At 42.4% G+C, this 27,362-nt stretch overlaps 1 protein-coding gene across 15 annotated transcripts in view; it reads left to right on the plus strand.

The window, feature by feature from the left end:
• ULK4 (unc-51 like kinase 4) overlaps positions 1–27,362 on the plus strand; it is a 577,302-nt gene that overhangs the window by 252,373 nt on the left and 297,567 nt on the right. For 13 of the 15 annotated variants that reach the window (XR_013549925.2, XM_078432438.2, XM_078432445.2 and 10 more), the window contains one exon: positions 17,031–17,079. The exons of the other annotated variants lie outside the window; for them this stretch is intronic. Coding sequence is in view for 12 of the 13 variants with exons in the window: in XM_078432438.2 (XP_078288564.2) it covers positions 17,031–17,079 (49 nt within the window). In the remaining variant the exon portion in view is untranslated. The remainder of the gene's footprint in view (positions 1–17,030; positions 17,080–27,362) is intronic. 15 annotated transcript variants of the gene reach the window in all.

Below are 27,362 nucleotides of genomic sequence, written 5' to 3' on the forward strand. Positions count from 1 at the left end.
TCTTGAAATTCTGAAGTCAGGTAGCCCAAGGGGAAAATGGACAAAGGGTATGAAGAGGGCATTCCTGACAGTACACATGAAAAAAGGTAACCCTAATTAGTATTCAAGACAATTCCATTAAGATAATAAAAAGATGATATTGGTAGAGTTTTTTTTTTTAATGTCTATTTTTGATGTGTGGGGGAGGGGCGGAGAGAGATTCCCAAGCAGGCTCTGTGCTGCTGCAGGGCTCGAACTCCCATATCGTGAGATCATGACTCGAGCTGAGATCAAGAGTCGGACACTTAACTGACTGAGCCACCCAGATGCCCTCAATTTTTTTTAATAGCACTTGTTGCGAGTCTAGTGAAATGTACTCTTTCATAAATTAGTACGTCTTTTGTGACATGCAAACTGTCAATATGTATTAAACCTTAAATATCCTTTGATTCCACTTCTAGGAATATATATTAAGAAAAGAGTAAAAGATACGCACAAATATTTATAATATAAGAATGCCCACTGATACATTATTTAAAACCACAGTGAAAATAAAGGTAGCTAGTATCTGTGTTCAAAGAGCTTTTTATGTTCCAGACAGGGCTGGATGCTTCACATTTACTCCTCACCCTCATGAAATGAGGTAGGTAGGCAGTGATATAAAGTACAAAGAAAGTAAAGCTTGGAGTTGATGTACTTATCCAGGATCCCAGAGCTAGGACAATTGAGTGAGATTTGAACGCCTTTGAAGTGTTCCCTTAACCACTACATTTGGTTTTTTTTCCCGCCCCTAGTGCATACTAGTAGAAAGTGGATCCTGGGGCGCCTGGGTGGCGCAGTCGGTTAAGCGTCCGACTTCAGCCAGGTCACGATCTCGCGGTCCGTGAGTTCGAGCCCCGCGTCGGGCTCCGGGCCGATGGCTCGGAGCCTGGAGCCTGTTTCCGATTCTGTGTCTCCCTCTCTCTCTCTGCCCCTCCCGCGTTCATGCTCTGTCTCTCTCTGTCCCAAAAATAAATAAACGTTGAAAAAAAAAAAAAAAAAAAAAGTGGATCCTTGTTATAGGATCCATCAATATAGGATGAGCTCAGTACATTGTAGGTTAGAAAACTATGAAGGTCCAAGAGTTCATATCTTAAGTGAGTATTTAATGATGTGGGGAGATGTTCTTAGTGAGCCACAGTGTGTGTGGTATGAGTTGACCATTTCTTCCCACCCTCTATTCTGCTGTAATATATCTTAAATTAGGCAGATGCCAGTTCTGATGCCAGATCCATTATGGGCTTTGAGAGTGGCTGTGAGAAAATTGCTTCACCAACCTGTGTTTCAGTGTCTCCCTCTGTAAGTGTCCTTAGGCATTAAATGAGGCGTGACTGCAAGGGACGGAGCACGTGCACAAGAAACGGTAGCTGTTATTTTCCAGATGAGGTTGATCCTATGCCTTATATGAATAGAAAAAAAAAAAAAAGCAACTAATACATCAGAACTTACTAATGAGTTTTTTAAGTTTATTACTTTGAAAGAGAGCGCAGGAGCGCAGTGGGGAGGGACAGAGAGGGGGGGAGAGAGAGAGAATCCCAATCAGGCTCCACACTGCCAGGGCAGAGCCCGATGCCAGGCTCGAACTCATGAAGCATGAGATCATAACCTGAGCCGATCCAGAGTTGGACGCTTAACCGACTGAGCTCTCCAGGCGCCCCTTATTAATGATTTTTTTTATAGCACTGCGATTGCAATATTTTCGTTGTAATGTAATATAATTTTCTATTTTTCCCAAAGGTAACATTCAATAAAATACTATATTTTATGCTCCTCTATTTCTGTATTTCACATAAATAATTTTATATAAATAGCTATGTAAAATTAAGATTTTTTTCTGTCTATTCCAATTTGATTTGTAGGAGGTTTTACGCTAATACCAATACTATGTTATATTGAAGTTTTATAATAAACTTTAACTGGTAGAGTAGATCCTCCTACCTTGTTCTTTTCCCATTTGTTTGTTTATATTCAATTTATTTAAACTATAAAAAACTCAAAACAGTTCACACATTTCTCCTATACCTGCCCGACCCTCACCTCTGGCAACCACCAATCTTTTCTCTGTGTCCGTGAGCTTGGTTTTGTGTGTTTTGTTTGTTTTGTTTAGGTTCTAAATTTAAGTGAGATCATATAGAAATCACCTTTGTCTGACTTATTTTAGTTACCATAATGCCCTCAAGGTCCATCCATATTGTCAGAAGTGGCAAGATCTTTATTGTTTTTTAATGGCTGAACTTTTAAATATTCCACCGTATGTCTGTGTGTGTGTGTGTGTGTGTGTGTGTGTGTGTGTGTGTGTATACACACCACATCTTTATCCATTTATCTCTCAACGAACACTTGTGCTGCTTTTGTATCTTGGCTATTGTAAAGAGTGCTGTGTTGAACATGAGGGTGCAGATATCTTCAAATGAGTGTTTTCGTTTTCTTTGAATAAATACCCAGAAGTGGAATTGCTGGATCCTATGATAGTCCGGGTTTTTTTTTTTTTAATGTTTGTTTTATTTATTTTTGAGAGAGAGAGAGTACGAGAGGGGAAGGGGCAGAGAGAGAGAGTACGAGAGGGGAAGGGGCAGAGAGAGAGGGAAACGGAGAATCCCAAGCAGGCTCTGTGCTGTGAGTGTAGAACCTGACATGGAACTCAAACCCACAAACCATGAGATCATGAGCTGAAACCAAGAGTTGGACGCTTAACTCACCGAGCCATCCAGGTGCCCCTTAATACGATTTTTAAACTATTTATACGTTGGTGTTTTGTTTTTTTTTTTTCTCTTTTTTTTAGTCTGCAAGTGGAGGAGAGGGAAAGAGGGAGAGAAAGAGAATCTTAAGAGAATCTAATCCATGCTAAGCACGGAGCCTGATGGAGGGGCTCAATCCCACAACCCTGGGATCATGGCCAGAGCCAAAATCAAGAGTTGGACACTAAATCGACTGAGCCACTTAGGTGGCTCTAATATGATTTTTAATAATTATTTTCTATAATCAGGAAAAAATCCACCTATTTGTTTAACACACATACTCATATAGGCTGGTGGTTCTTATTAAACATTAATGTTGGGACACCTGGGGGGGCTCATTTGATTGAGCATCGGACTCTTGATTTAGGTTCAGGTCATGGTCTCATGGTTCATGGGTTGGAGCCCTGCATCGGGCTCTGTGTTGACAGTGCAGAGCCTGCTTGGGATTCTCTGTCTCCCTCTCTCTCTGCCCCTTCCCTGTTTGCACGCTTTCTCTGTCTCTGTCTCTGTCTCTCTCTCAAATAAATAAATAAAACATTAACATTAATGGCAATCCATAACCTATCTTGTGGTTTTCAAGGTCAGCAAGGTAGCCTTTGGTTCAGTGGCTTCAAGTTGATCATTACTCTGTTTGTTTGTTTGTTTGTTAGGTGGAAAGTATTATGCTAAGTGAAATAAGTCCATCAGAGAAAGAAAAATACCATATGATTTCACTCATTTGTGGAATTTAAGAATTTAAGAAATTTAAGAAACAAAACATGTGAACGTACGGGAAGAGGGAAAAAAAGGAGAAAGGGAAACAAACCACAAGAGACTTTTAATGATAGAGAACAAACTGAGGGTTGATGGAGGGAGATGGGTGGGAGATGGGCTAGATGGGTGTTGAGCATTAAGAGGGACACTTGTGATGAGCACTGGGTGTTGTATGTAAGTGATGAATCACTGAATTCTCCTGAAACCAACATTGTGCTGTATGTCAACTAACTAAAATTTAAATTAAAAAAAAAAAAAAAAAAAAAAGAAACAGCTTCCTGAAATGAGTGTGGGGAGTTATTCAGTATAATACAGTATAATTTTTGGAAATTGGGACTGACCCTAAGATCTGAACATCTAGGAGGGGTTGAGCAGGGTATTAAACTGTTCTTTTTGACTCTCTTCCATTCCACCCCATTGATCTCCTTGCTTCCTACATTCTTTGAAGATGGACACCACTGAGATGTTTCCTTCCTGCCACATCTTGAAATGATGGTGTGCCTTGGGGTTTCTGCCCTCATTCTACTTGTCGCTCTTCTTTCAGAATGTAATTCATTTTCTTATCCAGAGTAGCTTTTCCCTCTGTGTATTATAGTATCTTAGAGCAGTTCACATCATGAACTTGGAAACTAATGAGCTGTGTTACCTTGGATAAAGTTCAATGTTAGTTTTCTTCTCTTTAGAACAAGGTTACTCATTCCTACCTCGCCTTAGTCATGACCACCATGGTAAGTGAGAGGTAAAGCACTCACTACATCGAGTGCACGGGTGGGCAGTGCTCTATGAGTGAGGTTGCTCGCTGTGATGTGCATTTTTCTGGTCGTGGTCATGGTGGTAGCCTCCAGGTAGGACACATCAAGTACCTGGTGTCATTGTGTATTTCTTCTCTTTCTCCCCTGGATCCAGTAGATTTTGAAATCCTACGGATATAACTCACTGATATTTCTCCTTTTCCTTTTCCCATTTACTCCTGCTTCGTGTTGATCGCCTCATATTTTGAGAGTCGTCATTATCAGCTAACTGATCCTCCTTTTTGTTTCCAGCCCATCCTCTTCACTGTAACCCGAATAAACATTGTAAAAACAGAAAGCTGGTAATGACATCATTTTGCCTAATCAGCCCCTTAGTAGGACCCAGTCACCTAGAGCAACGCTTGGCAAACTTTCTATAAAAGGCCAGATAGTAAATATTTTAGGCATTGCTGGCCATATGGACCCTGTTGCAGCTACTCAGCTCTGCCATTGCAGCGTAAAAGCAGCCAGAGACCGCGTGTAAATGAATGAGAATGGTTGTGTTTCAATAAAACTTTACTTATAAAAACTGAAATTTGAATTTCATGCTGTTTCATTTGTGATAAAATATTCTTTGATTTCCACCCCCCCCCTCCAGCTCCCAAGCATCTAGAAACGTAACAACCGTTCATAGCTTGTGGGCCATAGAAATGCTCGTGGCCACAAATACGCCTGTTCACCTGCTTGTCGCTGCCTGTAATGAGCTCATCCCGTTTTTGCTCTTGGTCATGCTCTTTCCCTTGTCCAGGACATACTTCATCCCTGCCTGTCCTCCTCCCCCTTCATCCACTGACTGCCTGTCAATAACCTCCTCCTCTTTCGAGGTTCAACTCAAGTGGTACCTGCCCCATGGGGTGTGATCCAGGCTGCCTGGGTTTATATCTCAGCCCCGTCCTTGGCACTTGACCGATTTACTTCCTCATATCTCAGTTTCTCATGTGAAACAAAACAATCATCGTCATTATCATCATCATCATATTACCTGATTGCTAAGATTTTCTTTTTCTTTGTTCAACTCCATTGAGTTACCACATGCACAGCCCTGGGACTATGTTCTACTTATTAACTGTGTGATCTATGTTTACCACTGTTGTCATCATTGGTTTCACATTGAAGCCTCTGTTATGCTTCTCAGCCAGAAAAGACTACAGCTGACGGTTGGACAACATGGGTTTGAACTGTGCAGGTCTGCTCATATGTGGATATTTTCCAATAAATACGGTACAGTGTTGGAAACGTGTTTTCTCTTCCTTATGATTTCCTTAACAGTTTTTTCTCTAGCTTGCTTTATTGTACGAATACGGTATATAATACATAAAACATACAAAACGTGTTAATGGGCTGTTTATGTTATGAGGCTTCAGATCAACAGTAGGCTATTGGTAGTTACATTTTGGGGGAGTCAGAAGTTACACATGGATTTTTCAACTATGCAGGGGGTCAGTGCCCACACATCCTGTGTTACTCAAGGGTCAACTGTATTTTCTGTTGTCCCGTCTGTACTCTTTTTTTTTTTTTTTTAAGATTTTATTTTTAAGTAATCTCTACTCCTAACGTGGGGCTCGAACTTACAACCCCAAGATCAAGAGCCAATTATTCTAGCTGAGCCATCAGGTGCTCCCCTTCTCTCCCTGTTAGACATCTGTCCTAGCACTTAGAATACTTGATATGCCTCTAACTTAGCTCAATGCATGGCAGCTAATGGGTACAGTAATGTTAATAAATAACGAATGAGTGAAAGAAAAAAAGAGACAAATCTTAGCCTGACTTCAAGTAAATTAAAAAAAAAATCTCTTACATTTCATTAAGTAACAGGACAAAAAGAGACCATAGAAAATAAATAGTTTCATTAAATTGAAAAGAATTTCAGGACTAGCTCTTATACAATGGCTCTTTTTTAGTGTTGGGCTCATGTCTGTAGGGACAAGAGATGCTGGCCACATGTGAAAACTGGTTGTTCTCCTAGAGATTTGTCTCTGGTTTGTGCCCCTGCCAGTCCTTTATCTTACTTGTCTTACTAATAGTGCTGCTTTTGGTTCAGTCCCCTCCTTGCTTTGGTGCAAGAAGCAGCGTGCTTCTTGGTGGTATGAATGTAGAGCTTTGTGACCAGTGCAGAATCATGTCTTGGGGAGAGTGCCAAGGATTCAAAGCAGTATTGGAGATAAGAGACCAGCCATAGAGCCATAGGTTCAGAAAGGCAAAGGGTGAGGGCTCAGGACCCAGGCAGACAGAAAAGATGCGGGAATGTGGGGCCAAAGCCCTTGGCTGGTTAACAAAAATGTTGCCTGTGCAGGGACAGTTAGTGTAAATCCCTGGGCAGAATGTGACTTTCAGGCACCTTGTAGCATCTGGGAGTCAGTGATATTTAAAAAAAAATTTTTTTTAAATGTTTATTCTTGAGAGAGAGAGAGAGAGACAGAGAGAGAGGGCAAGCAGGGGAGAGAGGGAGACAGAATCTGAAGCAGGCTCCAGGCTCTGAGCTGTCAGCACAGAGCCCGATGTGGGGCTCAAACCTACAAACCAGGAGATCGTGACTCGAGCCAGAGTCAGACACTTAACCGACTGAACCACCTAGGCACCCTGGAGTCAGGGATTTTTTGTACATGAGTGCCGTGTACCGTATGGAGATCCTCTGGGTATAGCTGTTCTGTCTCACCTTCTGTACTTTGTATGATAGAAACAATCTTGGGCCTTGTTTTGTTCAACAGATGTGGGTCATCACAGGCCTGTGTTGGGTATCTGTTGAGGTAATGGGTACAAAAGCTTTTTGCAAAGTCGCTAATGTAATATACTTTTTTTTTTAATATATGAAATTTATTGTCAAATTGGTTTCCATACAACACCCAGTGCTCATCCCAAAAGGTGCCCTCCTCAATACCCATCCCCCACCCTCCCCTCCCTCCCACCCCCCATCAACCCTCAGTTTGTTCTCAGTTTTTAACAGTCTCTTATGCTTTGGCTCTCTCCCACTCTAACCTCTTTTTTTTTTTTTTTCCCTTCCCCTCCCCCCATGGGTTTCTGTTAAGTTTCTCAGGATCCACATAAGAGTGAAACCATATGGTATCTGTCTTTCTCTGTATGGCTTATTTCACTTAGCATCACACTCTCCAGTTCTATCCACGTTGCTACAAAAGGCCATATTTCATTCTTTCTCATTGCCACGTAGTATTCCATTGTGTATATACTTTTTAAATTTCTGTATGAATTTCCTTTCTATTGGAAAACACTTGCTTTTTGCTTAACCATAGTTTCTTACTAAAACTCCTATCGTTTTCATGCTCTTTGAGGCAATGGGAGATTCTGTACATGGGAGGTACGTTCTGGAATAGCCTTGTAGTCCAACAATTCTAAGACTTTCTCAGCCAATGAAGCAGTCGGCTTTATAAGTTGAATTCAGTTAATTTTTATGTCATGTATATATATTTTTTGCCCACTGGGGTATAAACTTCTTCAAGGAAAAGATACAATGCTTACCCATATGAAGGACTCTGTAGATCTTTATAAAATGACCAGATCTAAACATGTCCTGTGCTAGAGCTGCTGAAATTTCAGCCCTGCCCTTTTCTTGTGCAAAATATCTCCTTAGATGTGTACCTTTATTGGTAAATAAATAATTGGTATTCTGCAATTCTGTGCAAGAGGATTAGTGAGCATTGCAGACAAGGGCAAACATTTCAAGGAGAAACATTAGAAATAGCTTGCTCTCAGGCTAGACTTAATATCATACCAAAGCTACACATTATAAAACCATTTATTTTTGGAGCTGATTCATTGGGCCAATAATTTGAAATTCAGCGTGATGTTAGAGATTTTTTTTTTTGTTTTGAATTTAAAATGGCTGTTGGTACACTAGACTGGCAAATTACGTATGTCATAAGAAATGAAAAAGCTTTGTTTGTTGTCTAGTGCTCAGTTATAAACAAAAAGTAACTCTAAAACTCTTAACCAGCATTGTTGAAGTTTTAAAAAGTTCAGCATCTATTTGGAGTTTCTATATAAGTTGACCAGAAGCAGCTCATTCAAGGAACTAAATATGAATTATTCTTTTATTTTTTATTCATTTTCTAAAAATATGTGTTTAAGGGGCACCTGGGTGTCTCAGTCGCTTAAGCGTCCAACTTCAGCTCAGGTCACGACCTCGCGGTCCGTGAGTTCGAGCCCCACATCGGGCTCTGGGCTGATGGCTCAGAGCCTGGAGCCTGCTTCCGATTCTGTGTCTCCCTCTCTCTCTGCCCCTGCCCCGTTCATGCTCTGTCTCTCTCGGTCTCAAAAATAAATAAAAACAGTAAAAAAAAAAAATTAAAAAAAAAATATGTGTTTACTCTGAGAGAACGAACATGAGTGGAGGAGGGGTAGAGAAATAGGGAAAGAGAGAATTCCAAGCAGGCTCCACACTGTCTGCGCAGAGCCTGACGTGGGGCTTGATCTCACAAACCGTGAGATCGTGACCTGAGCTGAAATCAAGAGTCAGGTGCTTAACCGACTGAGCCACCCAGGCACTCCTGAATTATGCTTTTAAAAAGGAGGCAAGGATGAGGTGAAATTGGGGTGGTCGGAATTTTCAGACGGCCTTCAAGATTCCCAGAAGGTATATACACACCTCCTCCCGGTTACTCAGCTAAACAGTAATTCAATGCCGCTGTGATGGAATATTGCAGATGTAATTAAGGGCCAAAACTAGTTGGCCGTAGAGTCTGGAGGTCATCCAGCTAGGCTCTACTAATTGCAGGAGTCGTTTAAATCCAGCCTGGAGGTCAGAGACTGGGAAGTCAAAGAGATTTGAAGCTCGAGAAGTATTTGACATGGAGGAGAGTCCTCTTTTGCTGGTTTTACAGTTGAGGGAGTCCATGTGCCAAGGGATGTTGAGTGGCCTGTAGGATATGAGAGGGACCTGTGTCTGGTAGCCAGCGTGGAAAGAGGGACTTCAGGCCTACCAGGAACTGAATTCTGTCCACAAGACTGTGGTTGAAAACATATCCCCTCGTCCCCCGGCCTCCAAAGGGGAAGTCAGTTCCAGATCCCTGTGCTCTGAGCAGATAACCCAGCCATGCTGAGCTAGGCTTCTGACTACGGGACTTTGAATTAATAAATGGGTGTTGCTTTAAGCCACTAAGTTTGTGCTAATTTGTTATTCAGCAATAGAAAACAAATACGAGGCTCCCGAGGCTCCTGTTACGATCCTTTGGATTGCTGTAGTAGCCTATCAACTGTTCTCTCTGGTTCTAAACTAATGTTACTCACGCTGTCTGTGGTGAAGAAACCGTTTTTAAAATTTCAGTGTGTTACAGGCCAGTGCAGTGGCGGCTTGAGTCTTACAAAGATGGCTACAGAAGTCTCTCCCATCCCACATGCTCTTCCTTCACTCTCCCATCGGGAGTTGTCTGTGTTTCTCCTCCACTTGAGGCTGGGCTGAGCTTAATGACGGGCTTGTAACCATTGAGAATGCAGTGCAAGTGATGATACCAGGGAGAAAAGCCCAGACAGCTTCCACACGGTTGTTTAGCAGTGCTCCCTCTCGGCACCCGGCTGCCATGCTGTGAGAGGCCAAGCCACTTGGAGAGGAGAGCAGTAGGTGATCCAGTGGGCAGAATTAGCCGAGCCTTCCTTGAGTCACCTCATGTGGCGTGTGAGCGAAGAAGGCTTCGAGATGCCTACGGCCCCCCCCCCCCCCCCAGCTGTTCTCGTCACCTGAGCCTTTGTGTCTTCCCAGCTGACATCAGGGAACAAGGATAGGTCATCTCAGTGTGCCCTGTCCAGATCCACGACCCATCGATTCTCTAGCATCTTAAAGTAATTACTGCTTTATGACGCTAAGTTTGGGATCGTTTCTTATGCGGCAACAGATAACCAGAATAAATATTTTCAGAAAATATGATGAAAGTGAAATCTAACAAAGGCACTCAGAATATAAGCAGAAGTCATACAGTGTCACTTCCATGCTGCGCTCTCGGTCAAAGCAGTTCCAAACCTGCCCAGATTCAGGGGGAGAGGACACGGATCCCACTTCTCAAGAGAGGAGAGTCAGAGCACTTGGGAGCCATAAAACAAAAACTAAACAAAACAAACCCCAAAAAACTTTTAATATTGAAATACTTTTAGCCTCACGGAAAAGTTATAAAAGTAGTACAAAGAATTTCCTTATGCCTTTCACCCAGTTTCCACTGATGCTGGCATCTTATGGAACTGTAGCAGTTATCAAAACCAGGAAATTAACATTAATATAATAGTATTGACTATCTGCATATCTTATTCCAGTGTTACCAGTTTTCTCACTAATTTCCATTTTCTAGTTCCGGGTGTCACGTAGGGTCCCACATTGCATTTAGGCTTCTCCTCTCTGGTAGGAGTCCCCCCCAGTTGGGGACAGCTCCTCACTCTTGTCTTTTATGGCTTTAACACTTTTGAAGTGCACTGGTTAGTAACTTTGTAGGATGCCACTCAATTTGAGCGTGGCACTTTTCATGATTAGATTGAGGTTTGTAGTCTTGGCAAAAGTACCCGGGAAGCGATGGTGTGTCCTCCTCAGTGCACGGTATCAGGGCGTACGTGATGTCATTGTCTCATTTCTAGTGACGTGAAATGTGCTCCCTTCGTTAAGGTGGTGCCTGCCAGGTTTCTCCAACGTAAATGTCTTTGTGGGGAACGATTTTGAGGCTATGCAAATATCCTGGTTTTCATCATATTTTGGTGGGGTCACTTTTTATACTGCTGCAAAGTTCTTATCCCAACACACAGAAACTCAGTCTTTCAAATTTCACTAGTTGTCTTGTCCCAGACCTGTGATGGTCTGTAGGCTGGCTCTGGTCTGTAGACCATTCTTTGAGTAGGAATGTTCTAGACTGCACTCCTTCCCCCCAGTCATTTTCCCCCATTACTGTCAGATTGGAGTTTGAACAGCAGATCTTACTGTGTCATTCTCCTGCTTAAAATCCTTCATAAACTTCCTGTAACCAGTCTTCTGGTTACAGATAAAACCCAGATAAAACCCAGAGTTCTTGGCATGACATTCAAGGCTGCATCATTCTGCTCTATCTTGCACATTGTCCTGTCACTACTTAGACTGCCCCGTCCCTCCTGCTCCCCCTTTCTACGTAGGTACGCTTCAGTTGAATTGGCCAGTTCTTTCAAGGCTCATAAACACCTCTTTTCACCAGTCTGGGCTCGCTGGGTTTTCCCCAGGTCCATTCTCTTGTCACCTGTGTATACATCCATGATAGAAGTTAATTCTGTTTGTGTCTCTAAGCCATTTGACTCTGAGTTTGAAGGCACAGATTTTGAGTGTATAAGATTTGCCCATGGCACATGCTCAATGGTGTTAGTCATAATTGAGTACTGAGATAGTTTTCAGGGAAAAAAAAATCTCTAGCACTAAGTAAAGTCTGTATCACAACGTGGATTGTTAAAATGCAGGGACAGTAGATGGAGAAACCCTCCGGGGGCGGCGGGGGGCAGGGGGGGGATGGATAGTGTTCCCAATGGATACGGCCAACCATGGAGATGGAGAGTCTTGACTTCTGGTCCTTGCTTCGTGTGTATTGTCTTTACCCACGTGGGTAGGTAAAAACTGCAAGCCAGAGAGCGAACCTGACAGTGCAGGTCCACAGACCGACCCTGGTGTCTCCCAGACCCATCGAATCACTGTCGGGGCTACTTGCTTTGTTTTGCAACATGAGCCAGAACAGACAGAGATCCTTTCCTTCCCCTCCTTCTGGCTCCTCTTTTCTCTGAATACTTAGAAGTATGGTGGGGTAGGTCGGGGGACTTCAGGTCCTTTTAATTCTTGTTCCTGGTTCGTCCCTACATAGTCTCTATGTTTTAAAGGAAAGTTGAAAAATGTTAACAAAGCTTTTGCAGCAACGTGGATGAACTGGAAGGGACTATGCTGAGTGAAATAAGTCAGAGAAGGACAGACATCGTATGTTTTCACTCATAAGTGGATCTTGAGAAACTTAGCAGAAGACCATGGGGGAAGGGAAGGGGAAAAATAGTTACAAACAGAGAGGGAGGGAGGCAAACCATAAGAGACTCTTAAATACAGAGAACAATCTGTGGGTGGATGGGGGCTAGAGGAGTGGGGGAAGGTGGGTGGTAGGCATTGAGGAGGGCACTTGCTGGGATGAGCACTGGGTACTGTATGGAAGCGATGAACCACGGGAATCTACCCCCAAAACCAAGAGCACACTTTACACACTGTATGTTAGCCAATTTGACTATGAATTATATTTTTAAAAAAGGATGAAATTCAGCCCAACTCACTTCTGTAGCTCTCTGAACAGAAGCAGAGGCATCTCCCTATTTCTACTTTTCCTACCTAAATTGCACCTAGTCATTTATATCTAACCATCGCTAATTTATTTTATATTTAGCCTGAACTGTCAAGCATCAGTAAATAAAACTTTTAAGAAGTTTCCCAATACCAAGGGCAACCAACACTTACTTTAGGTACAGGAGGGAGTCAGAATGTCAAACAATGTATCCTAAAGGTTTTCCTAAGTGTATTCAAAATTTGCTAATTCAAACAGCACCCTCTTGGTTAATAATATGAACAGATCTACAAAATCCCGGTGAATCTGCTGAGTCAAAATTTTGTAAGGAAAACTCTTTAAGCACATCCCACCTATTATTAAATTGTACTGTTAAGGGGAAGAAACAAAACAAAGAAGGCCTGTCCCTGAACCCTCCCCCTGTCCCTGCCAAAAAAAAAACACCAAAAAAAAAAAAACCCAAAAAACTGTTTCCAGTGGTCCAGTGAACTACTTTTGGGGAGGGCAGTTTATTTCAGTTTTCATCTGGAATTACTTAAAATCAGTGTGCTTAAGAGGGCTAACATAAAGAAAGAAAAGTATGCTGTGATGTAGTTAATATCTTCATAGTCCTTTGAAGATTAGGGATAATTTCAGAAAGATCTCTTTTTGTTTGTTTTTGGTTTTAAAAAAAATCCAGATAAATCTTTTTATTTCCTGTCCTTCAGGTTGTCCATAGACCATAGAAGTTTTATTATTTTAGAATGTAGGGATGTAACAGGCTCACGCAGTAAAATGACACTGGTGATTTAAAATGTTAAAAAAACTTTTTTTTTTAGTGTTTAGTTTTGAGAGAGAGAGAAGGACACAGATGCAAGTGGGGGAGGGACAGAGAGAGAGGGAGACACAGTATCCAAAGCAGCCTCCAGGGGCGCCTGGGTGGCGCAGTCGGTTAAGCGTCCGACTTCAGCCAGGTCACGATCTCGCGGTCCGTGAGTTCGAGCCCCGCGTCAGGCTCTGGGCTGATGGCTCAGAGCCTGGAGCCTGATTCCAATTCTGTGTCTCCCTCTCTCTCTGCCCCTCCCCCGTTCATGCTCTGTCTCTCTCTGTCCCAAAAATAAATAAAAACCATTGAAAAAAAAAAAAAAAAAAAAAAAAATCAAAGCAGCCTCCAGCTCTGAACGGTCAGCACAGAGCCCCATGAGGGGCCCGAACTCGGGAACCATGAGATCATGACCTGAGCCGAAGTTGGACGCTTCACCGACGGAGACCCTCCCTACAGGTGCCCCGCTACTCGTGATTTAAAATCATGGTGACTGACCGCTGAACAGATCCCCCAACTGAGATAGACTTTTGCAGAAGTCTGTTATGATGACTTAAGATTTGCTGCCTGAATAATTCCCAGGGATTCAGCCACATCAGCTTTCTTTGGAGGTAAGCCTCATCCTCCCTGGTCTGCAGAGGCCTGAGCGCTGGGGCTGCTCTCCAGAGTACAAATTAAAGGAAGAAAGCTCTGAGTAGTTTGCTTCGTTACTTGCAGCATACTGAGGGTTTGATCATTTGAGACCCAAGCCACTAATTGGGCCTATGGTGGTATGAGAGGAGGTGGTTAAAATGAAGAGACAGATTTTTAAAAATCAAAGTGTAAGAGCATATTGAAGGCAAGTGAATATTGTGTCCGAAGTTGTCTAAAATCTGTGGATTTCAGATGCTTAACTACGACCCACATAAGAGAAATGCATTTTGCATCACCATCCAGTATACACGCCTGTAGACCTGTAACCGAAACAGAAATGTCATCGAACGACACCCTATGTGACAGCTTTGGGTAGTCTCTATGTTATTATGTTTAATCAAGAAAATGCTAGTCAATAGCCAGCGAACTCCTCCTATTGCCCACTTATTGCCCACTGCCCACAGTCTGGAAAAGACACTGCCTTAGATCTTCGTAAACATTTGCAGCCCTCCTTGCTCCGGACTGGCTAAGTTGTTTTTGGGAATTTACACTTGCGGTTTAGTTCATGAGTCATGGAAAATGTCATAGAAGTGTTGTGTTTTTTAAAAACGAAAAGTGCTTTTATTTAGCTTGAGCTCCCTTTTTATTTACCAGACGTGGCTCTGAATTATGTCAGTCCGATCAGAGAACGACAATTGTTGTGGTTGGTGGTATTCAGAAAAATGTGAGGGCCTGGCGTGTTAGAACCGATAGTTAGTTGAAGGGGGCTGGAGTAGTAGTCCCGGCCAGCCTGCTCATCGTGCAAAAGCCCAGAGAAGGACTAGTTGTAATCCATAAGAATGGGTTATGGATCCTAGTAGTGGCATATATTTAAAAATACTGTCAGGAGGGGCACCTGGGTGGCTCAGTCGGTTAAGCGTGTCTGACTTCAGCCCAGGTCATCACGATCTCATGGTTGTGGGTTCGAGCCCCATATCAGGCTCTGTGCTGACAGTCAGCTTTGGATTCTGTGTCTCCCTCTCTCTCTCTGCCCCTCCTCCCCCTCAAAAATAAATAAACATTAAAAAAAAAAATACTGCCAGGAGGGTGCTGGTATTGTGAGCAGATGTTCCTGGATCTGAATGTTCGGGGGCAGGGTAGAAGAAGCAGCTGTCACCTATAGGTTCCATTGGAGAAGAAGTGGGGCCCGTGTCCCCGGGACTTTGTGGGTTTGGGTGCCAGGGCAGCTCTGAGAAATATGTTTAGCTGTTTCAGCCTGGGCCTAATAAGAGTATAGATCGTAAACATTTAGAAAAAAATTTTTTAATGTTTATTTATTTTTGAGAGAGACAGAGCACGAGCAGGGGAGGGACAGAGAGAGAGGGAGACACAGAATCCGAAGCAGGCTCCAGGCTCTGAGCCGTCAGCTCAGAGCCCGACGTGGGGCTTGAACCCACGAACCATGAGATCATGACCTGAGCCGAAGTCCGACGCTTAACCGACTGAACCACCCATGTGTTCCCCCCTCCTTTTTATTTATTTATTTATTTATTTATTTATTTATTTATTTATTTATTTTTTCTTTAAAGATCATAAACGTTTTTAAAGCACAGTTTAGGAAGAGGGATGGTCACCATCTCAGGAGCTGAGGAAGTAGACTGGGAACATGCCGGCCTGAGGCTGTGTGTGGTCTCGAGTCCATGCATTTCCCGTCCTGCCCAGGCATTAGGTGGGGAGCTTTGGCCTCACATCTGAGCCTTCAGTTGCCCAGGAAAGTGAGAGACTGTACATGAGTTTGATATCTGTAGTCAAAATCTTATCCCCTAGTATATTGGAACTGCAAAAGTAATCGCATTTACTTCTGCTAGACACTGGGGGCTTTCTAAGCGCTCCAGTCTTTGGGACTTCTTTCTGTATCTCACTTTCTCATAACACATATTAAAAACACCCCGACCCTTTTTTTTTTTGGCGTGTCTCATAGGCTTCTCTTTTAGCAGTGTGTTATCATAGACAAACAAGCTCGAGGGAGGCCAGATGATAAATTCCCTTCCTATCTACTGGGCAATTTCTGTGAAACAGACAAACTGCACACGCCCACAATGAAGGCAACATGCTCGTCTTCAGTGCTGTGGTTTATCATCCAAAGTAAATGCTAATAAAATGAAGGCATCTGATTTATTTTTAAAACTGAATGAGGAGGGATCAACAGATTATAGCTTATGGGCCAAATATGGCATGCACCTGTTTTTGTAAATAAAATTTTATTGGAACACAACCATGCCTATTCATTTATGTATTATTTATGATGACTTGTACATTATAGTGACCGAGTTAAGTGGTTGCTGTAGAGACTGTGTGGCCGACCAAAGCCTACAATCTTTGCCATCTGACCCTTTACAGAGAAACGTTTACTGCCATAGACCAAAGGAATATTTAGAGACTGAAGTGTTGTTTTAATAAGAACTGTTACTTTTGAATTGAGGCTATTTTCTCTTAAATCGCATGAAAAAAATCTTTTGTTACAATAGATAATAATTAACTAGTTTTGATGAGGGAAAGGTCCCAAAGTCTTGATTAGGGTCTACTTTTTTTTTTTTAAGTAAAAGATTAAAAATCATTATACATTAATTCATTAGTGCTGAGAAGATAGCTAATGAGGCATATATGAAAGATTACAGTGTGGCACACTTACAATTTAACTGTGCGGTGAGGGCTGGTTACATTATTTCGGCTAGCATTGCCTATTTTCATAGCCTTAATGAGAGTTGTGAATTTTAATTAATTCTTACATTTATAAATGTCAGTCTATTTGAGATTTTACTTGCTACAGACCAGTAAGGCTAAGCTAATAGTCACTTGCAAAGAAGCCCCATATTTCTTGTATTTAATAGGGGTAGTTCAGTGTATTAAAAATGAATATAATCATCTATTTTTCGGGCACAGAACTTAAGCAATGAAAGCGGGGGCTGTGGTAATCTTTATCAGGGCAGCAGTTTAAATACGAGTTATCTAATGTGTGCTTATCTTTTTATTTTTATTTTTTTTTTAACAGACTTGTGGAAGAGAGCAAACTGATCCCACTCATTTTTGAAGTAATTCTGGTAAGAAGGGAAACGTGTACCTGAAATTCAAGTGAAATTTTAAGAATGTTAAGGTTTTGACCACGTTGTGTGGTTGGGTTCTAACCCTGACTCTGTCCGGAAGGATTCTGTGCCCTTCGTTGTCTCACTTCACCTTATCGGGCCTCAGTTTCCTTGCCTGAGCTCCTGTCCAGCTCTGAAATTGTGTAGGGACACTGTTTAACCACCTGCGCTCGTGTCACAAGTCCTTCATCTGAGGTTGGTTCGCGGAGGAAGGGCAGAGGGATGACCACTACGCTTCAGTATGAATTTTCTGATGCTCGCTGTGAATCCCTCTGACGTTGTAGTCATGAGTCAGATCAGCAGTTTTGGGCCTATGGCCAGAGAGTTATGTTCTTCAGGATGTAGAACAGCTCCAGACACCTTTTTTTCTCTTCACAGAATGCTACTCAATTGAAAACCATCTGTTAAAGAAAACATTTCACCTATGGTTCCTATGTGTAGAGAATGAAATGGGATTGCAGAGTTGACTTCCCATTTCTGATAAATCCCTATTTATTACTAAAGGCAGGTTTGAGAAGTAGCTGGAAATCCATACAGTCACACAGTGCCCTTAGCACTCTGTTCTCTTGTACCTAGTGGGTTATCCCCCTTTACCAAAAACTTGCCCTACAAAGCTGACTGACAGCAGAAAGGACAAAGGAGGAGACACGTCCCCAGCCACACTGGCCTAACCTCCCTTGGTCTTTAATGGAGCAGTAGCCGTGATAGTCTGCTAACTGTACCCATGGAAATCAGCTTTCTTTAATCCAAAACTGTTAGCCTATAAGTTGTTTGTGTGTCGATAATGGCTAAATGGTGAAAACATTGCTTTTCTTAGCTACAGATGAACCTTTTCCTTTCAGGAGAGTGGGTTGGGTTTGCTGAGCCATGTGATTGGATGGGGACAAGGGGTGAGAGTGGGTGGTATTTCCAAAGCGCGCTCAGGTGACGATGAGATGACGCAGAGCCGCCGTGCGAGGGGGATGTGCAAAGTGAGAGGCTGGAATGAATCGCTTTGAATAGTAAGGAGATTTTACAAGCAGTGTCCGGAGAAAAAAATGGAGAAAAATGGGAGGAAGAAACATGGAGACGGAGAGCCGTCTAATGGGGACGTTAAGCTTCGCCAAGTGGCCGGTGTGTGTCTCCACCTTCAGTAGGGTACATACGTGACTTGCTGATTTGTTGCGGCATCGGAGTTGTTTTGGAGGGCAGCGGGTGCAGTCAGCTGCCCGGTTTGAGGTGGGTTGGGTATGGGCAAGAGCCAAAGCTGTCCAAACCCAGCCGTATCGGGCTTGCGTCTGAAGAGACTGGCGTCGAAGACCTATGGAGAGCGCTCTAGAGCTACCGTGGGCCTCAAGTGGGGATGTGTCTCATCCCCTTGCTGTGGTAGGAGTGTTTCTGACCTGTTTAGGTCAGTGCAGCTCCTTTTGTGACTGATGAAAAGTTCTCATCCTATCCAGTCCCCTCAAGGTCTAAAATCCACACTTAGGAAATTCCTTCTGGAAGGTTACCAAAGTTCCTCTGTGCTTGATTAATCTTTGTATAATGAGCACCTAGCAAGGCTTCATATCTTACCGTGGTAGATGGTCAATTGCTTAATGCCATGGTTTAGACCTTTGTCATGTCGTAGAGAGTGGGTAGAGGTGACCTCCACTCTCCAGGTGAGGATCTCAGCCAGTCCTGAGTCCTGAGCCCTGAGCCCTGAGTCCTGATCTCCCAGGCATGTCTGGGATGATACTTTCCCCTAACCGGAACAGCTCCATACTCAGGTTTCTTGGAGGATCATATTTTAAAAAGAGGTCCTGTTGTTAAAAAGTAAAAAACAAAAAACAAAAAAAAACCCCCAACATTTGGGAATCACTGCTTTTGGGGACAGGACTTTGATGTCTGTGAAGAATTATTAAATTATTAAATCCCTTTTCTTTTTTTTGTCTTTCTTGAGTTGCATAATCTCAGGTTTTTCCCTCTATATAATTACATTTTTTAATCTGTGAGATGTCCTCATAGCAGTTATCCTGTGAACAGTTGTCTTGTCCTTTCTAAACTGTTATCACCGAGCAAGACATGACATAGCATTTTAGTGATTCTATGATGCATTTTTTTAATAACAGATTTTAACATTTAACAGATTTAACATTTCTGAAACTGGGATGTACTTTCCAAATCAGTGGCATTTTGCGATTGCTTTCAGCCAGGAGACCTGGTTGTCATTGCCTTAACTAATTCATCTCATTTTTCTTTTTCTTTTTCTAAGTGCCCAAGAGTGATGCATTATAAAAATATATGTCTGAATATGTCTAAAAGGGCTCTTTCAATAAAAATAAAAGGAACTTTCTAAGTAATGAGAAACCATGTCATAGTTTAATTGGCAACATTTTGCTTTCTTAGTGCTTGGTAAAATGATGGGTGCATCTTAGAACTGAGGGATTCCTGGTTTCACAGAAACAGTATATTCTTGCGTTAAGTTTGGGTCTAAGCCCCCCGGCCAGTGTGGTGCCCTGCATACGTGTAGCAGCTTCTCGGCAACAGTTTGATCAGAAGAGACACCGTGGAAGATGGTGCAGGGTCCTGTGTGTTGGACACTCCTTGTGTCTTCTAGCCCCCCACCCCCATTACGATAGAAAAGGCTGGTGCCACCCCCATTACGGTAGAAAAGGCTGGTGGTCCGCAGTGACCTCTTGATGACTTTTTTCTCTACTCTCAGCTCATAACTGTCGTCCATCTTCTGTTTGATGTACTTGCAGTCTGATACAGGCTTTGTAACTTCCTTCTTTTCTCGAGTTCCTCATACAGTGTGTTCTTACCAGCCATGTGTCCTCTCCTAGATGTTTTTCATTAAGAGAGCAAATGTTTGTCTTATGGGCAGGAATTGCAGGCAGCTTCTGTGTCTTTCCTGTAGGCCTAGAGGGGAGTGAAGATGAAGGGAGCAGCGTTGTGAATTTGATGTCCTGTCCGTGTCAGATAGCCATGTACAGATCGTAGGCAGATAGAACAAAGAGCTTTAAGTATGGGCCACGCTGGTGAAGATACAGTGCAAAGCTGTAGTAATCAAAACAGTACGGCACTGTCACAAAAAAGATCTTTGGAACAGAATAGAGAGCTCAGGAATAAATCCGTGCTTTTATGGTCAATCTGCGACGAAAGGGGGAAGAACATACAATAGGGAAAATGAGTCTCTTCAGCCAATGGTGCTGGGAAAACTGGCCGGCCACATGCCAGAGTATGAAAGTCTACTTTGTTACACCATACTCAAAAGTAAACTCAAAATAGATTAAAAACCTAAGTGTGAGGCCTGAAACCACAAAACTCTGAGAAGAGAACAGAGGCAACAATTTCTTTGGCATCAGCCGTAGCAACGTTTTTCTAGAACTGTCTTCTCAGGCAAGCCAAACAACAGAAAAAATAAACTACTGGGGCTACACCAGAATAAAAATCTTCTGCACGGCAAAGGAAACAATAAACAAACCAGAAAGACAACCTACTGAATGGGAGAAGATACTTGCAAATGATTATTATCTGGTAAGGGGTGAACACTCGAAATGTATAAAGAACTCACAGAACTCAACACCAAAAAAACCCCAGTCTGATTAAAAAAATACCCATTGGGATGAGCACTGGATGTTGTATGGAAATCAATTTGACCATCAATTTCATATTAAAAAAAATAATAAAAAAATAGGCAGAGAACCTAAAGACCTTTCTCCAAAGAAGACACACAGATGGCCAATAGACACATGAAAAGATGCTCAATATCATTAATCATCAGGGAAATGCAAATCAAAACCACAATGAGATGTCCCCTCACACCTGTCAGAACAGCTAGAAGGAAAAGAAATAACAATTGTTGGCAAGGATGTGGAGAAAAAGGAAACTGCATGCACTGTTGGTGGGAATGCAAACTGGGGCAGCCACTGTAGAAGACAGTATAGAGAGTCCTCAAAAAATTAACAGTAGAAATACCATACGATCCAGGAATACCATATGACCCTGCTAATTGGTATTTCCCCAAGGAAAAAGAAAACACTTTGAAAGCATACATGCACCCCTGTGTTAATTGCAGCATTATTTACAGTAGCCAAACTATGGAAGCAACCCAAGTGCCAATTGGTAGATGAATGGATAATGAAGATGTGGGGAGTAAACACACACACACACACACACACACACACACACACACACACACACACAGGAATATTACTCAACCCTATAAAGGTCTTGCCATTCGCAACAACATGGATGAACATAGACAATATTATGCTAAGTGAAATAAGTCAGAGAAAGACAAATATATGATTTCACTGCTTTGCGGAATCTAAAAAACCACATAAATGAATAAACAAAAAGCAGAATCAGACCTATAAATACAGAAAACAAACTGATGGTTGCCAGGGGTGTGGGGGATGGGCAGAATGGGTGAAGGAGAGTGGCAGGTATAGGCTTGCGGTTATGGAATGAATAAGTCATGGGAATAAAAAGCACAGATAGTGTAAAGAATATCGTCAGCGGTATTGTAATAGTGTCATATGGCGAACAGCATGGGATAATGTAGAGACTTAGTCAAATCACTGTGCTGTGCACCTGAAACTAACGTAACATTGTCAATTATAGTAAATAGAAAAATTGGTGAAGCACATAACCATGTGAAAGTAGTCTTCATTATTTTGAAGGAAAAAAAAAAGCCATTTCCAGTTGTAACTGTCTCCTCAGGAGGCACAGTGCTCCCTCCTGTCTGGATAGCTAAACATCTGGGCCCTCTGGATTCATAATGCAGGAAGAGCGATGTGCGAGCACATAATTGGGCAGGAGCAGTGTAGGAGCTTTATATGGGGAGCGAGAGAATGCTGTGGATCCCAGGGGAGGATCTTGTGTTCATTGCAGGGAGAGGAGTCTGGCAGAAGTAGTAACCTTTGAATGTGGCCTTGAGAGGGAGTTGCCATGAGGAGAAGGTGAGTACTTGGATGCACCTGGACCAGAGACCATGGAGAAGTGTAGGCAGGGAGTCTGGAGGGGGAGCCAGATCCTGCAGGCTTTATACTGTGGTTGTTTCGTATTTGCTTGACTTCGCACATAATTTATGCTTTTCAAAATCAGGTGGTATCCTCTAGTTAAAGAAAAAAAAGATCGTTTAGAGCCTCTAGCTGCAGGGACTGTGTGCACTGAGAAGGTAGACTGCTCAGATAGAGGTTGGGCCTTGGAGAGAATCAGGCTTAGGGTTATGGGATAATACTGGAAACTTGGAGACTGGTCGAGGGCTGGAATCTCCATCAGCAAGGCTTTTGAAAGTGGGGAAGGAGACAGAAGACACAAAGGTCGGTTTCAGAGGTTTGATCTAAGGAGTTCCAACACCACATTCAGGGCAGAGAGCAGGGCAGAGTGGTTTTAATCCTGGGGTCCAGCTGCAAGTTTCCCAGCTCTGGACAGGCCAAGTGGTGGGGAAAGCCAGATAGCGATGGCTTACAACAAAGGAGCTGTCACAGCAGCTGGGCACTGCTTCCCTGGCGGGGCCCACCTGGGTGGGGGGCCTGCCTTTTCCTTGGCCTTGGGAGGCAGCTGTGTTGAGTAGGGGCTGGAGACTCAGGGAGGCTGCGTTGGATTAAGCTAAATGGCTTCCTGTTCAGCCTTCAGGGCCTCGCATGCTAAGGCAGTCTGGATCTGTGTAACAAATGTGGGTTCTTAAGAATGTGAACCATCGGAAGGACCCAGTGGCTTGGATCCGAGGGCCGCCTTGCTGGCTGAGCGGGATGGAAGGCGTTCTTCTTTCCCCTTCTGCCCTTTTCCAAAGAGTAGAAGTTGCTTTTAAATGTGTCTTAAGTATGAATTTGAATGAATCAGCCTGTGGATTTTGCTGTAACTCTAATCTCACCTCACTTTATTTCAGTGGTTTATGTTTTGGCCTACTTCAGTAAATCATTTTGATACCAAGTAATATAGGCAAACTGTATTTTATTGGGGAAAAAAATCTTTATTCATAGCAGATTTTCCAATATGTGCCCAAATATCGCTGTCATGATGTTTTATGTGTCTGTTCCAAAACAAACAATTAAAGAGCAATTTCAGTGGCAAATGTTAACAATAAAAATGGGATTAGCAATGCGCTAGTTTGACAATTATATTGTTTTAGCAATCTTGAGGATAGCAGCTGAAGCAAGCTTGAGTAAATCTTTCAAGTCAATGGTATCTTTAGGAAAGAGTCTCTTTATGGACCCTTGGAGCCGCGAGGATTTAATCATGGAGACACCAGTGTAGTATAGACTGGCAACCACATTACTTTTAAGAAATGTTTTCAGTCCTGCACATTCATCAGGCTTTTAAAATTACTTGGCTCTTTTCTACTTGCAACCCACCTGATGTGAATTGGTTCTTTCAGGGTATGTTAAAATGACAGGTTCCTTATGAGGTTAAGACTCTGCACACTTGTGTCCAATATGCTGTTAATACGATTCTGCTGTGCACATGGGCATGAATTTCTAAAGTAGAAAACAAGATTTGATTAAAATTTCAAAATGCTTGACTTAGGAAGGTACTTTCAAAGTTACACAAAGAGTGCTTACTGGATGTAGGAGATAAATCTGTTTCTTCAAACTTGCATGGGTTCCTATTCAGGGTTTCTATAGATTGCAGAATGGAACTCTAAAACCAGCTGTTGTATACGAGATGACTTTACACACTGCTCATGCACTGTCATAAAAGTATGTACTTGGTTGTGTTTTTGTGTGTGTGTGAAGGGGAGGAAATGGATATGCACGGATCTGTTCTTGGTAGCTTGTGTCATCAATTTGTATTTGCAAAATAGCCCTCTAGGGCAAGGGTGTAATCTCTCGGCCCTGGATTGAATGAAGAGAAGTTGTCCATATACCAACTGAACACTCTAATCAGATCAGTATCCTGATAGCCGGTTAGCCAGAATAAATGGGTGGAAGCTAAGGAAAATAAACTTATATCAGCAAACTTGGCTTGAAGCGTCACTGGTTTCTGCATAAGTAGCCCAAATGGTTTGAAAGAAGATGGACTTTATTAAGATAAATACCACATATTGTGTCCACTGGAAAAAAAATGCTAAAATAGAGCTTAGGATATCTTTGGCCAATCATAGGGCACACATTGGGAGTGTGTTACATATGGCTTCTCCAGAGCCAGTGGAATCCCGAGTTTTATTATCATCCCATGTCTAGTTAGTTCTGCTCCAGATCCTGGGCCCCACTTTGAGGAAATAGTTTTCCTTCTTCCTTCTCTCTAAGGAAACAGTGTAGTTAAAAAGCACAGAAGTAGACAAGTGATCTGTACTTCCCAGGAGTGTAGCTTTTGCATTTTTTGGTTTTTACTCTTGGTTGGTTGTGGAATTAGACTTGTAAAGAAATGAGTGAAACCTCAGTAAAAATGAGCAGCAGACAAGTGAAGGGAGTCCGGTACAGTGGGATGAGGGAGGAGCAGAGAAACCAAACCACCGGATTAAATTTTAAAGAAGCGAAAAGATAGTATTCTACTGAAGAGACAGTTTTCTTGTCTGGATGTCTGTGAATCTTGGGTGTTGATGGGAGCCTCTGCCTTCACTCATCTCAGTGCCCGTGTGTTGATTACATTTCCCCCAGAGACCTGCACTTCTCACAGGGGAGCTAGTAGCCACATAGGGCCTGCTGAGCCCTGAAACGTAGCTAGTTTGACTAGAAATGTGCTCTAAGTGTCAAATATCAGATTAAAAAAAAAAGCGTTAAGTAGCTGATTAATTTTCTAATATGATATGTTAAAATAATAGTTTGGATATATTGGGCTAAGTGAAATATTATTAGTTTCATGTATCTCTTTTTATTTGTTTATGGCAGCTTCCAGAGCATTTAAAACGTGTGGTTTGCATTCTATTTCTGTCGGTTAGTACCGTGGTAGGTGATTTCCTAAGTCTCATATCCTCAGTTACGTTGTGAGTTTCACTTAGGGAAGAAACCATGCTGGATACAACCTCGTTTGCTCCCAGCACGTTGCCCTCCCGCTTTTTGCCTTTCAGTGTGTGTTGATTCATTCATGAACACATGAGAGAGGTGAGGCAGGGCTGTTACACTTAGATCCATCCATCCTAGACTGTGGTCACCAGCCGATCTTTCTCCCCTTGGTGATGGGTGGGAAGATGAAATAGAAAGACGGGCTAGTGTTCTCCAAGGTGATATACTTGCAAAAGGTAGTTCGGCCATGGCTGGTGACACCATTTGATTTTACTTCTGACTCGGGACTGTCTGGAGATGCCCAGTCATTGGCCATTGGCCACCTCTGGGTTCAGGTTGGTGTTAAAAAATAAAATGCCTACTGTGGTCATCAGGCATTGCCTAGTCCCCTGACTCCAAAAGTCTTGTGTTTAGGCCCCTTGGGTAGATGGGAACGGAGTAGAATAATTTGTGGTAAATGTAAAGAATTCCTGGAGGGCCTAGTGTAAAATCAGTGATCGCCCATTCTCAGGATGTAACCTCTGAATGTTACTTCCGCATAAACTTCTCCAGTAATGTAGGATTCAATAGTTTCTTTGTGATCAAAACGGTTGAGAATACCCACTTTTAAAGAAAGTGGAAATGTCAGCAGAAAGTTACTAGTTTCGATTAAAGCCACAAACATCTATTAGCATTTGCTTTTGATGCTCTTGGCGTTTGTTTTCTTGGATGAGCAAAAAAAGCAGAATTTATGCGCTTACCCAGAGCTGCAAAGGATTTTCAGACTGAGCCAGGAAATCTGACGGACTAAAGCAGTTTACAGATTTATGGGAAAAGGAGAGCTTTTTAAATAGCACTAGCAAGTGAAATTGCATTTTGGATTTATTAGAGGTACCAAATTGGAGAAAGACTGTGATGAGAAGCCAGTGAGGGCAAATTATTACATAGGATTTTTAGGTTCATTTTTTTCTGGTAACAAAATCAGCACCTACTTGTAAAGCATCCAAACAGCACAGCAGTATCTAATGTAGAATGTGAAGATCTTCCATAATATCATACCGCACAGCTTAAATCATATTTCTGTATTATTTCTACACATGTGTTATATCTCTTTCTTTAAAAAAGTTTATTTATTTTGGGGTGCCTGGGTGACTCAGGCAGTTGAGCGTCCGACTTGTGCTCAGGTCATGATCTTGCGGTTTGTGGGTTCGAGCCCCGTGTCCAGCTCTGTGCTGACAGCTCAGAGTCTGGAGCCTGTTTCGCATTCTGTGTCTCCTTCTCTCTCTGCCCCTCCCCAGCTTGCACTCTGTCTCTCTCAAAAATAAGTACACATATTTTTGAGAGAGAGAGAGCATGACTGGGGAGTAGCAGAGAGAGAGGGAGACAGAGAATCTGCACTGTCAACATGGTAGCCTGGCAGCACATGGGCTCAAACCCACGAACTGTGAAGTGATGACCCGAGCCAAAATCAAGAGTCAGATGCTTAGCTGATTAAGCCACCCAGGCGCCTCTCTCTCTTTGTTGTTTTAATAAAAAGCGGAACAAACTAAATATTTTATTTTGTATCTGCCTTAGTGTATAATGTCCATGCCAGCGCGGTGTGTGTGTGTGTGTGTGTGTGTGTGTGTGTGTGTGTGTATTTGTGTGTGTGTCCGCATGCACATGGGTACTATTTATTCTATTTCATGGCCATATAATATTTCATTGTAGTGGCATAATTTATCTAGCCAGTCCCCACTGACGGACACTTACAATTTTTCCCTTCCCTTTTTTGCTAACATAAACAACACTGAACAAAATAACTTTGCACATCTGTGAGTTTTTGTAAGTTCTTTAAAGTTGAACCGTTATGCCAAAGTATATGTATCTTTGTGTTTTAATATTCCTCTCAAAAATGTTAAAAAAATTTTGTTAATGTTTATCTATCTTTGAGAGAGAGAGAGATAGGGAGATAGAGTGTGAGCAGGGGGGAGGAGCAGAGAGGGAGACACAGAATCTGAAGCAGGATCCAAGGCTCCAAGCTGTCAGCACAGAACCCGACGTGGGGCTTGACCCCACGAGCTGTGAGATCATGACCTGAGCCGAAGTCGGCGCTCAACCGACTGAGCCACCCAGGCGCCCCTCAGAAATGTTAATATAAAATTTTTTACACACTACCACCTGTGACACACTCACACTGAGTATTATTATCAGTTGTTTATGTTTTGACCTGTTTGCTTTTAAGTATGTATGTGTCTTCAGTGTTTTACAGCATGCTTGGGCAAGGACTTCCCTCAACAAGTTTATATAATGTCAATCTGCATTTTATTCTGTACAGTTGTAGTGTCACGATTTACATTTTAAATCTTT

This window comes from Panthera onca, chromosome C2 (genome assembly GCF_046562875.1).
Source record: "Panthera onca isolate mPanOnc1 chromosome C2, mPanOnc1 haplotype 2, whole genome shotgun sequence".
Lineage (NCBI taxonomy): Eukaryota > Metazoa > Chordata > Mammalia > Carnivora > Felidae > Panthera > Panthera onca.